Raw genomic sequence first — 13,690 nt, 5'->3', positions numbered from 1 at the left:
AGTAGAGTGTAAAAGTTAGGAAATTTTGCAGCCTGGCCATGTGGTAGAAAAGAAAAGCCCATTTTCAGGAGAAGAATTCAAACAGGCTGCAGAAATTTGCATAAATAAAAAGGAGCCAAATGCTGATAGCCAAGACAATGTGGGAAAGGCCTCAAAGGCATTTCACAGACCTTTGGGGCAGTTCATCCCATCACAGGCCCAGAGGCCTAGGAGGGAAGAATGATTTTGTGGGCCAGGCCCAGGGCCTCGCTACCCTGCACAGCCTCAGGACACTGTTTTCTGCATCCCAGCTGCTCCAGCTCCTCCTGTGGCTCAAAGGGATCCAAGTACCACTTCAAAGGGTGCAAGCCATAAGCCTTGGTATCTTCCATGTGGTGTTAAGACTGCAGGTGCACAGGATACAAGAGTTAAGGCCTGGGAGCCACCACCTAGATTTTAGAGGATGTAGAGAAAACTTAAATGTTCAGGCAGAAGCCAGCTGCAGGGGCGGAGTGCTCACAGAGAACCTCTACTAGGGCAGTATGGAGGGGAAATGTGGGGTTGGAGCTCCCACACAGAGTCCCCACTGGGGCATTGCCTAGTGGAGCTATGAGAAGAGGGCTACCATTCTCTAGACTCCAGAAAGGTAGATCCATCCACAGATTGCACCGTGCACCTGAAAAAGCCACAGGCACTCAATGGCAGCCCATGAGAGCAGCCGCAGGTGCTGAATCCTGCAAAGCCACCTGAGTGGGGCTGACCAAGGCCTTGGGAGCCCACCCCTCACACCAGTGTACCCTGGATGTGGGACATTAGGTCAAAGGAGATTTTTTTGGAGCTTTAAAATTTAATGACTTCCCTGCTGTGTTTCAGACATGCATGGGGCCTGTAGACCCTTTGTTCTGGCCAATTTCTCCCTTTTGGAATGGAAGTATTTACCTAATGTCTATACCCCCATTGTATCTTGGAAGTAACTAACTTATTTTATATTTTACAGGCTCATAGGTGGAAGGGACTTAACTTGTCTCAGATGAGACTTTGGACATTTGAGTTAATACTAGAATGAGTTAAGACTTTTGGGCACTGCTGGGAAGGCATGGTTATATTTTGACATGTGAGAAGGACAGGAGATTTGGAAGGAGCCAAGGGCAGAATAATATGGTTTGGATCTGTGTCCCTACCCAAATTTCATATCAAATTATAATCCCTAATGTTGGAGGTGGGGCCTGGCAGGAGGTGATTGGATCTTGGGGACAGTTTCTCATGAATGGTTTAGCACCATCCCTGTTGGTACTGTCTTCATGATAGTGAGTGAGTTCTCATGAGATGTGGTCATTTAAAAGTGTGTGGCACCTCCCACCTCTCTCTCTCTCTTTCTTTCTCTCTCTCTCTCTCTCTTTCTCTCTCTCTCTCTCTCACTCCTGTTCCTGCAATGTAAGCCATGCCTTCTCCTGCTTCACCTTCTGTCATGATTGTACATTTCTTGACGCCTCCTCAGAAACTGAGCAGATGCCAGCATCATGCTTCCTGTACAGTCTGAAGAACTGTGAGCCAGTTAAACCTCTTTTCTTTATAAATTACCCAGTATCAGGTAATTCTTTATAGCAATGTGAGAACAGACTAATATGTACATTATGATGACTATTTCACCTAGAAATTACTTCAAAATTCTTGGATAGGTGGTACTGACTTCTAATGATATGTCTGTCTATCCTCAGCCAGTGTTGTTGAGAGTACTCAAGTCATCCAATCTAGTTGAGTCCATGGGAAATTTGGAGGGAATCTTAGTAAATTAAACAATTTCAGTTTTGAAAGGGATACTTGGATCATCTAGTTCAACTCCCGGTATTCTAACTGGAAATATTTAGGCCAATTATCTAATATTTTCTTTTCATCTCTGAGCATGAATTTTGAATCTTGATAATCAAATGTTGATACCAATTCTGTCTTCCTCCTTTGGTAATCTTAAGTAATTTTTAATTCTAACTTTGGACACCCTTAAAGATGCTTTCAAATTATTTTTGACCACCTCATTTCTAGCAAGTAAAAGTTTATCGTCCAATAGAACTCATAGAATACAGTTGTAAAATATGTGAAGCAATAATACAACTAAAAGGATAAATAGACAAATCCACAATTTTAGTTGGAGACTTCAACACCCCTCTCTCAACAGTTGATAGAACAACTGAACAGAAAGTCAGAAAAGATACAGAAGTGATCTACAGAAGGAGCAGGATTGGAAAAAAAGTTTTTTAAAAAAGAAAAGATATGGAAGTGACGATTTTACACGTGTGAAGAACTGACATTTTACCTTTGGACTTTTAGAAATATTTGATTTTCTAGACATTGCCTAAATGTTATTTTGAATTCCAAAAGATCTCACGGTCCAGGCACAGTGGCTCATGCCTGTAATCCCAGCACTTTGGGAGGGCGAGGCAAGCGGATCACCTGAGGTCAGAAGTTCGAGACCAGCCTGGCCAACATGGTGAAACCTCGTCTCTACTAAAAATACAAAAACTACCCGGGCATGGGGGCATGCACCTGCAGTCCCAGCTACTCAGGAGGCTGAGGCAGTAGAATCGCTTGAACCCAGGAGGTGGAGGTTGCAGTGAGCCAATATCACGCCACTGCACTCCAGCCTGGGTAACAGAGCGAGACTCCAACCCCCCCCAAAAAAAAGATCTCAAAAATTTACTTTATTCTTGTTCTTAGCAATGTTGTTAGTGCCTTAGATTTATTCATCTATTCAGTCATTCAACAAATATTAATGCCTACTATAGTCAAGCCATTGCATTGGGCATTACAATTGATTTTATTATTTTTGAAATGTTTAATAAGTAAATTCTATAGAGAAGAAGCTATTTAACAATAGTGTATAGTATAAATAAAATAAACTATTTTAAAAAGTTGTAGGACTATATTAGTCTGATCAAGCTGCCATAACAAAATACCACAGACTGGGTAGTTTAAACAACAGAAATGTATCTTCTTACAGTTCTGAAAACTGAGAGTCCAAGTCCGAGGTGTTAGCAGGGTTGATGTCTTGTGAGGCTCCTCTTTGGTTTAAAGACAGTCCTTCTTACTGTATCCTCACATAGCCTATCCTCTGAGTGCAAGCAGAGAGAGAGATCTCTTCTTCTTATAAGGCCATCAATCCTATCAGATTAGGGCCCCACATTTATGATCTCTTTTAACTTTAAAACCCATCTCTAAACATAGTCACATTGAAGGTTAGGGCTTCAACACACAAATTTGGAAGAGGACACAATTTAGTCCATATCAAGGACTAAATCAGTCAGCAAGCATCCTTTACTTCTTTCAGAGGTTCTTCTCTGGAGAGAATTATGGAATTATAGTTCTCACCAGCACCCGTTGTTATATGTAAGAAAAAAACAAAATTTGGAGAGAGAAAATGGCTTTCCTGAAGATCACAGAGTAAACGGGAACAGAGACAGTAGCAAAAACCAAGTCTTCAGTGCACAGTCCTTTTGGTCTGGCCTTGGCTCAGAGAGTTACTGCTCCACAGCATACAATAAAGCTGCAGCTGGCTTTAGTAGATGTTTGTACCATGCACTCCATGGACTCTTCCTATTAATCCTCTGCTCAAATCTCCCTCCTCACACTTATCAAAATATCACATCAGCGCTCCTGACCAAAATCTCTGCTTTCTCTTGTGAGTACTGAGTTTATCAGAACCACCTTGGGGATTTTCTTATCCTTCATGATACAGGCCCAGTATGATCTGAATATCGACTCTGAATAATCTTCTGCCATCAGGGCCAACAGATAAATAACTCCTCTCCCTATACTATCTCTGTCATTTGGTGGGGATCATTTTTTGCATTAGAGAAGGTTCATCAAGGTCGTTGCTTCTTCCAGATTGTGGGCCCTATTGAAGGTATGTTCTCTTCACTATGAAATGTAGTTGCATTTTCTTCCACCACCTCAGGCTCTCTGTTCTCATGACTTGCAGGCTAATGTGCTACAGAAGACCTTGAAAAATGACCAGCTGACCTGGTCAACCCATCAGTCTCTCTGGCTCAGCCTTTTCCACTCAAAGAAGACAAACCCCTTCTCTGAGGGCCAGGACTTTATTACCACTCATAGCAGGGTTTTTGTTTGTTTGTTTTGTTGTTGTTGTTTTTGTTGTTTTTTGTTTTTTAGACAGAGTCTCACTCTGTCACCCAAGCTGGAGTGCAATGGTGAGGTCTTGGCTCACTGCAACCTCCGCCTCCCAGGTTCAGAAGATTCTTCTGCCTCAGCTTCCTGAGCAGCTGGGACTACAGGTGCATGCCACCACACCCAGCTAATTTTTGTATTTTTAGTAGAGATGCGGTTTCACTATGTTGGCCAGGCTTGTCTCGAACTCCTGACCTTGTGATCCACCCGCCTTGGCCTCCAAAGGTGCTGGAATTACAGGCGTGAGCCACCGCCCCTGGCCTTACCACAGGTATTTTAACATCAGGCAGATGTACAAAGATATTGTCCCAGTACAACAAACCAGGCAGAAAATCCCCTGCTACTGGGATTTCTCCCTCTCTCTCTTCTTTCTTTCCCCTTGCTCTTTCTTCTTTTTTCTTGATCACTTTTTTCCTTAGATTTGTAAATCCTTAGACTTGTACTAATTAATCACTCCTGCTATTTAGTAACTGGCATTGTCACTGCCACGTATGGCCCAAGATGCCAGAATTTAGTTGATTGATCAGTTGGTGGGTTGGTTGGTTTGTTGACTGGATGGACTTTTCTGAGTATGATGCTTGGTTCATCAATACAAGAATCACAGAACCTCTGGATTGGGTTCTTAAACCCTAGCTGCACATTAGAAGAACTTTTATAAAATACCGATGTCTGGGCCCTACCTTCACAGATTCTGATTTAATTTGGTCTTGGTCTCAAAGGCTCTCCATGTGATTCTCATGAGTGGCCAGAATTGAGAATCTCTGGATAGAGCTAAAAGATTACGCAGGCAACCATTGATCTGATACTTAAATCCCTTCTACTGGGAAATCCAGAAAGATGACTCTTTCTGGATTTTCTTTCTGAAACTAAGATTCTAGGTAGTATTGTCTTCCTAACAATCTTCCTGGGTATAAATACTCTGCTCTGTTACTATAGAAGGAAGCAGCAGGTAATGGTTAGTGGTAGACCAGAACTTCCCCTAAAAAATCCAGCAGTGCTTAGCTGTGGCACTTCCTGATGTCAGGGAAATATCCTCCCAGGTCAGTGGTTCTCAACTGGGAGAAAATTTCCCCCAAGTGATGTTTGGCAATTTCTGGAGACATTTTTGGTTGTTACAGCTTGGTGGAATGTCACTGGAACCTGGTGGAGGCAGGCCATGGATGATGCTAAGCATCCCACAATGCACAGAACACCTCCCCACAACAAAGAATTATTTGGTGTAAACTGTCAATAGTGCCAAGATTGAGAAACCATTTCCTAGATCCTTGCCCTCAGGTCCCCCTATTATACCCCTAAGAGATACCATCCTTAATGAAATTAGTCCTAAAGCATTTCCTTCTTTCTGAAGCATGATTTCAGCACTGTTTCCCAAATCAACATTTTACATCCTTTTGAAGTATCTTTTAATGTGACCATCCTGCTTTGCTTTTAAAAATGAAGGCTGCTGCCTGACTGTGTGTGTCAGAGAGGCAGAATAATCCCAAGGCTGCCTTTTCCACTTGCTGCTTCCTTTCCCATCTGGCTGCCTCCCTGAAATACAGAATGAGTTGAGCCCTGTGACCTGATGGAGGCCCTGCCAAGCCCACCTTGACCAGGTGCTGCAGCCAGTGGAGCTAGTCTTCAGGGTGCAGGTCGCTCCATGAAACGTGGCAGCTGGGCTTATCAGCTGCCAGCCTGGATAAGTCAGGCCTGCTGCCAAGTTGATTAATAAGCGCTGGGCTGACACTTCAAGAAGGGCCTAAACCTGCTGATTTTCCTCCCCTCTTCCTTAGATCATTTCATTATTAAATTAAAGATTGTTGTGATTTAAACTGAACTGTCAGGCAGCCTAGGGACAAACGTGGGGTTTGGTGAAGCAGCTGAAGCTGGTACTGCATTTACCAAATCAGATCTCAGCTGGGTGCTCTTTCTTTCTCTTAAAAAAACAATTTAGAACTCTAAGGGCTTGAAGTAGAAGTAGAACCTTCCCCTGCAGTGTCAGGAGCCCACACAGGGAGGCTGGCATGCCAGGAAAGGGACCTGATTATAAATAGCATGAAAAGCAGCATCAGTCAAAACTCACTGATGTGCCTGGGCAAAATGTTAAAAGAAACAAATAGCTTCTAAAAAAGGAAGCAATGGTTTTATTTTTATAATCTAAAGTGCTAAGGAACAAAAGCAGTTTATATTCACATAGTTTTAAACACACAAACATGCGTGTGCACGTGCACAAATAACATACACACTAACAGAGTCCCTTTAAGGAAATGATGGATAATCATTTTAATATAACAAAATCACAAGTAGAGCCTCACAGAGGGGGTAGCTGTCCTTTCTTTTCTATGTAATTGATGCTATTTATTTAGAAGGTCTATGGTTTACCCTTGTGAAGTAATTTTTCTGTATGTGTATTTTTTTTCCAGCTTAGATGGAAACCATTTGAGATTCCAAAAGCATCTCAGAAGAAAGTAGACTTTGTGAGTGTAAGTCAGTCCCATCCACACCCTTCCTACTGCTCTCCTCTCTTCTGTGGTGAGTGAGCCAACCATTTGCCTCCTGAATGCCAAGCAGAAGCAGCCCTATCAGGAGGCAGCAGAGACAAAACCACCTGCGTATGCTTTGGGGGCTGGCGGAGGGATGTCTTACTTACAGAAACCATATGGCCCCTGACACCAGAGGGTATTCATGAACTATTTATATCTCAGAAAGGCCAATGACAATTGAACATTTTCTTACTTAAGTTCCTTTCTTTTGGCTAGAACGGGGGCTTTTAACCTTTTTGCTCACTTTGATGTCTGATGTCTGATGATGTCTTTGTTTATAAATATATAAAATAAATTATATAAAATTACAAAGAAGCTAATGATATTGAAATATAACGATAAAAATACTATTAAAAACAAATTTGATTTGGTTTATAGTCATTCATGTGCTTTCTTGTTAATGTACTAAATCATAATATCTATGGAAAACATCTAATAATTCTGGTATGAGATAAATATACTTTGAGGTATCTATAACAACTATAATGTGATATCCATGATTTTTATCATTGATAAAGTTACAGGCACCTCTAATACTGCTGTGGTTTTTTGCCTACATTCATATTAGTTGAAAGAAATGATAAATTTCACTCAGAGATTAGCAAAAGTAAATATAAAATATTTCCCATCCAAGTTCATAAATCTCCCTGAAGTAGATGCTTGGGCTAGAATGGCGTCAATTCAACATGGCAACTCTAGTTAGTACAATGCTGATTGGAAGCTCTGTTTGGTAGTTATAGGTCCCAGGAGTACTGGAATAACTGTGCAGAGCAAGGAGTATCTGGGAGAGAGGAGAAAGGAGCTCTAAGGAAGTGGGGCTCAAAGAGACCAGTGGAGGGTTCTGCAGACCAGCCTCAGCTCATGGCTTACGTAGGGACACTCCAAGTGCCGAGCCATAGGATAAATTGTTGGAAACATCTTGAAGTTCTCATCTTTATTAAGTGCTCCAAACTCTTTGTAGACTCACTTAAATATACCCTAAACTTACAAATTGAGTTAAAATACAAAATGATATCCCCATCTCCTTTCTTGTGTGAATTGTAGATATCTGGAGGTGCAGAGCTCTCTCCTTTTGGCTCTGCATCTGCAGGTTTGGGGCTGAGGGCTATTTTGAGAAGACCCATGTGTTAAGGTTTCTTGCACTATGGATCATCTGGTCACACAGCAGAGAGAATTACAGTCCATCTGAATACAGTCCTCTGCCCTGTTCCAGAGAGATTAGGCTGACCCTATCCATAAGCAGAGGGCTGCCCATAGTGGAGTGTACTTGAGAGGCATTAACTGGTCCCTGATGCTGCAACCTTCCTCCCCAAGCCTCCTAGATGCCTGATGGTACCTCCAACAGAATCTCTTCTTCCAGTTGATGTCAAGCATCAAATTGATAAAATACCAAGTAATGAACTGATACTCTGTAAGTTCTTCTGATATAGCCACTAAGACAACCCAGATTTAGGCCATGGCTGGAGACTAGGGTAAACCACAAACTACCAAACATGAGTCAGTAAATTCAGGCTCCTTAGAGGCTGCCTGGATTCCAAACGTCCCACCGGTCCCAAAGGGAAGACCCTAGTAGAAATGTGCCTCATGACCCTCAGGGACCAGTGGAAGGGCTGCCTCTTGGGCACCGTTCACATTAACCTTTCCCTCTTCTGTGGGTCTCTCCCAGGGCCTGCATACCTTGTGTGGAGCTGGAGACATAAAGTCTAACAATGGGCTTGCTATCCACATTTTCCTCTGCAATACCTCCATGGAGAACAGGTAAGTGGCTCAGTTCTAGGGAAGGACATGCCCATCTTCTAAGGGCTTTTGGCCAGAAGTCAAACTCCAGGTTTCACTCTTGTGAAGTCACATATGCACATACATAGTTGTTTTTGTTATTGGTTTGCTCCTCAAGGCAATATTCATATATATTTATTGACAATGATAATGAATGAGACAAAAGGCATTTATCTTGACTGAACATCAGTGATATAAACAAGCACATCACATAACAATGTAAACAGAAAAGGGAGGATGGAGCCCTGGAATGCAGGAGTAGATCGAAAGGCATTTTGACTTTAAGTCTGAGTCCAAATATCCTTTTGTTGTTGTTGTTTGATATTTCAAGGATTTTTCTGAGCCAAATATGAGTGACCAATGGCCTGCGACACAGCCATCAGGAGATCCTGAGAACATGTGCCCAAGGTGATTGGGCTACAGCTTGGTTTTATACATTTTAGGGAGGCATAAGACATCAGTCAACACATATAAGGTGTACATTAGATCCAAACTGTGGTTTTTATCTCAGTAGAAAAATAACAGCAGATTTAAAGCAGGCAGAAAAGAAAACAGAGAAATAGAGAACTTAGAAACTCTGTAGTTGCAGGTTGACCTTTGGGCTCTGAATGATACAATTTTCCCATTGGTTTAAAATGTGCACAACAGACTGTAATATGTAACCAGCTGGAGTACTAGAAACTCTGGCATACCCTTGAACTTTTCCATTTTACACAAACACTTGCAAGTAGAGGCACCTTTCTCCTTGTCTTTCCTCATTCTTAGATTATTTGTTTCCCACTTTTTTTTCTTAAAAGGAGGAACTGAACTGTGACCTAGGGGTTTTGTGGGTGGTGGATTGGTGTACTGAATGTAGGCAGGACTCCACAGTGTTTCACCACCGAGTCGTTTCCACCCTCTTACCTGTCTCAGTTTCTCTCTCCAGAGATCTAGCACCTCTGAGAGGCCTCAAAATGCCAAGTGATCAGCTCTTATATGTATTTCCGGGACAAAACTATTTTTGGGGGGGTTCCCTGTAGGGCCACTGCACATCACAGGGGATGAATCCCTCAGACACTGCAACTCAGCCCCTAGTCACCCAGGGTGCCTTTCAGTTGGGAAGAACAAAATGCCCTTTCTCTTCAGAGCTGAGGAGCTCAGTCTCTCATTTATGCACAAAAATGACAGTCACGCGAATGCGCAGGCAAGCCAACTGAGCTAAATTTGGGGAGAAAAAACAATGGAGTAGACCATTTAGAATACACCTCCAAACTGGAAACCAAACAGGGTACCCAAAAGGGAGTCATTCTTGTTGTCTTTAGAAAAAGACAACGGAGGCCGGGCACAGTGGATCACGCCTGTAATCCCAGTACTTTGAGAGGCCGAGGTGGGCGGATCACGAGGTCAGGAGCTCGAGACCAGCCTGGCCAACATAGTGAAACCCCATCTCTACTAAAAAATACAAAAAATTAGCCGGGCGTGGTGGTGGGCGCCTGTAATCCCAGCTACTCAGGAGGCTGAAAAAGGAGAATTGCTTGAACCCGGGAGGCGGAGGTTGCAGTGAACCTAGATCATGCCATTGCACTCCAGCCCGGACAACCGTGTGAGACTCCATCTCAAAAAAAAAAAAAAGAAAAGAAAAAGAAGAAAAAGACAATGGAGAAAATCCTTTAGAATGGACCTGTGAACTAGAATTAGGAACCTAATCAAGAGCTTCCTAGGAGGGAAAAATCAAGAACTGTCAACCAAACAGGGCTCAGCAGGACTTAACAGTTCCATCAGAGGAGAAGCCCAAAGTTGAAGGTGCTTTCAATAGGTCCCTGCTGATACCTTAGCTCTGAGTTCAGGCAACTCCTTCAGGGTTCTGAGTCTTCTCTGAGGCCCAATGTGTCCAGGTGCCAAATTATTGTTGACAAAAATAGTCAAACTATTAATATGTAAAATATTTGAATTGATGTATTCTGAGCCAAATATGAGTGACCAGTGACCCATGACCCAGCCCTCAGGAGATCCTGAGAACATGTGCCTTTGAATATCCTTAATTTCTAAGGTTCCCCAGGGCTGTTCTTGAGTCCCAGGTCACAGTGTGTGAGTTTCCATTAGGACCACCCGTTAGTAGCAGGCTACCCGACTTTGGCTTCAGCTAATAGTTCTGTGTAAGCTTAAAATTCTTAAGTAGAGGAGCTTATATACTGGCTTTGCAAAACAAAGTATGCAAATGGCATTCCTGCCTTATTATACACTACCTCTGGAACTGGACCATTTGTGTCCAAAGCCCAACTCTACATTTCCTGGCTGAGCGACCTTGTGAGCCATGAATCAGGGACAAGATCACAGCCCTATGACAAGGCTCTGGAGGCCTCTCTTTGGGTCAAATCTCATATCAGGCCACCTCCCCTCTCTCCACTTGAGCCGCATTGGCCTTCATTCACTTCTTTCAAGCTGCCGCGTGCCCTCCTTCTAAGCACTTGCACTTGCTGTTCCTTCTGCCTGGAACATTCTTTCCTTTCTCCAAACCCTCACCTAGATAACACCTTCAGATATCAGGTCAAATGTGTCCCTTCTTTGAAGAAGCCTTTGCTGATTCTTCAAACTAACCAAGTCGCTATTCTTTCATTCCCTCAAACTTGATTTTCACAGGGTCATTACAGTCTGCAATGATATTGTTCTGTAATTATTTGATTGCTCTCTGACTCCCCACTAGACTCTAAGTTCCACAAGGGCAGAGCCTGGGTCATTTTGCTCCCCATTTTATACCCAGCTCTGAGCTTGCTACATAGGCACTAAACAATGATTTGTGTTATGACGTAATTTGTCTAGACAATGTTAAAACTGAAAATCACAAGAATTACTCTATATGTTTCAGATGCTTTTACAATTCAGATGGGGACTTCTTGATTGGTGAGTTCTGAAGACTTCAGACCCCCTCACTGTTAATTGACCCCTAACCGCAAGCTGCTTTCTAATTTTATACACATTATTTTCCTTCATTCTCCAATCTGTCTTATTTCATTTAGTGCAATCCAGAGACTGAGGTCTAGAGGCCACAGGTGGTCTGGAAAAGATTTCTAGTGTACCTCAAAGCCCCTACTCTATTTCCTTGTCTCTCTGTCTTTGCCCATCTCTTCTGGACCTTTCTGATGTGGGAGACCTGGGCAGCTGAAAAGAAATGAAGACTAATACTAATGGGATTAACTTATTACGGTAACTGTATTTGCCTTGAAACTCTCTCAGTAAAAGCCCATTTATCATTAGTAACTGCAATTTAAATTCAAATGTTCATGAGACCATCTAAAATGTAAAGTCTATCAGAGATTGTTCTGGTCTGCCTATTATATTTGATGGTTTTTTAGTATCAATATTTTGGAATCAACATTTTCGTGTATATGTCACACAAGCAAATGTCAGCCTTTCACTGGAACTATCAGAAATGGGTGACTTTCCCATCCTATTTCTGCTACCCCTTTTTGACCATGTCACAAAATTGTGCATATACAAGTTCCTTGCCTGGTGACCAAAAAAGCAGAGTCATTGTTTTATTCACATTCTTCTAGATAGGAAAATAGCTAATCTAAGTTGTCAGAATTTATCTTTTTCCCCAAGAGACTCAATAAAGCTCTTTTCATTTGGAATGGAAAAGCAAATGCAGCCTTAAGCCTTTCCTGTTCATGAAATGGTTATCACACCAAAAGAATTGCTCACCACTGCCCTGTCTTTTTTTGTCAGTTCCGCAGAAAGGGAACCTTCTCATTTACACCGAGTTTGGCAAGATGCTTGTACAGCCCAATGAGATCTGCGTCATTCAGGTTGGTGATGTGTCCCCTTCTCTTCCCTGCCTCTCACTAATTTGGGAGCAGTCAGATGTTTCAGCTGCTGCTATTTCCAACTCTAAAATTTCTCTGTCATGTCTGGGCAACGAGGAGGGAATCTGAGTTATGCAGAAGGTTCCATGTGCTGAAGAGTAAGCAAGCTTGGGTGCCTGCTTTCTTTTAATATAGCACATAATTCTAAAGGAAAGACCACTTGTCATTGCACTTTCCTAAATATTTACATATACTCTGGATAAGGCCCTGTTCCCACTAATGGCAGTAGAGGCAGTGAAGGTGGACTTTTTTTTTTTTTAGTGTGGCTAAATCAGGCTTACCATCATCTCTGGACCCAATGAGAGGGTAGACTAGAATTGGCTTGGGTCACATGTGTGATTAGGAATTCAGTTTTTCTTTTTAAACTGAATTTTAAAAATTTCTTTTTAAAAAAATTCAGTTTTTCATGTTTGCTCTGGTCACCTCCCAAGCAGCTCAACAAACAAGAGCTTTACTTTTGCATGTGGGATGGGCTATGGCTCTGGGCAGCTTCTTTATAACTACAGCTGTGATTTCAGAGGGCACACCAGTGTCTGCTTTCCATTCCAGAGAGGAATGCGGTTCAGCATAGATGTCTTTGAGGAGACCAGGGGCTACATCTTGGAGGTCTATGGTGTCCACTTTGAGTTACCTGACCTTGGACCAATTGGTAAATCTTCATTACAAGCCTCTAAGCCTCGCTTGAGATGTAGGACTCAGATAATTGCATGAAAGTTAAACATCCTTCTCCCTTCGCTGTCTCACTCAAACTTCCACTTTTCTCTCTAGACAAATTCTTCTCTAGACCAAGTGTCTTCCCAGAAAATATATGCAAAACAGAAAGCAACCCAAACCAATCCACTATAAGTCTCTCTAGAATAGTATATAGACATTGGAGATAAAGACGGCATGTAATAGATTTCTGGTTGCATAGTGTGTACAGGAAAGAATATAGAAGTTTGGGTTACTGTGGGCTCGGGTCACCAGAAACAGCTCCACAGAAGAGATGAGAATTTGACTAATTCTTTATGAAAAGTTGAGGAGAGTAAAGAGGAAAGGGAACAGCTTTGCAAAAGCATATAAGTGAGAATAAGCTTTGTGATTAGGAGGAAGATATTTTTGTTAAGTCAGTGAGATTTATAATGGATTGGTTTGGATTGCTTTTTGTTTTGCATATTGTATAAAATGGGAAGGCCATAAAAATGCCCTGGGCTGTATTCCTATGGAAAGGAGGGATGGACTGGGTGACACATAGTCTATGAACCTCTGTGTACACCCCACCAAATCCACACACTTAGCAGTCAAAAAAACACATCACTCAGTGCTATGAAAGATCTAGAAACCACACCCCAGGAGGCAGATTAAAACATTCCAAAGTGAACCAAGGTCTCCACAGCCCCCATTCTTCTGGCA

General features: G+C 42.3%; 1 protein-coding gene across 1 annotated transcript in view; it reads left to right on the top strand.

Moving 5' to 3' along the window:
• The window catches only part of HGD (homogentisate 1,2-dioxygenase), a 53,993-nt gene that overhangs the window by 22,990 nt on the left and 17,313 nt on the right, over window positions 1-13,690 (top strand). Inside the window, exons 5-9 of the mRNA XM_003825165.4 lie at window positions 6,561-6,620; window positions 8,347-8,438; window positions 11,302-11,336; window positions 12,162-12,241; window positions 12,848-12,947. Of these exons, the coding sequence (XP_003825213.1) occupies window positions 6,561-6,620; window positions 8,347-8,438; window positions 11,302-11,336; window positions 12,162-12,241; window positions 12,848-12,947 (367 nt within the window). The remainder of the gene's footprint in view (window positions 1-6,560; window positions 6,621-8,346; window positions 8,439-11,301; window positions 11,337-12,161; window positions 12,242-12,847; window positions 12,948-13,690) is intronic.

This window comes from Pan paniscus, chromosome 2 (assembly GCF_029289425.2).
Source record: "Pan paniscus chromosome 2, NHGRI_mPanPan1-v2.0_pri, whole genome shotgun sequence".
Lineage (NCBI taxonomy): Eukaryota > Metazoa > Chordata > Mammalia > Primates > Hominidae > Pan > Pan paniscus.
This window is presented reverse-complemented; position numbering and strand designations above follow the sequence as displayed.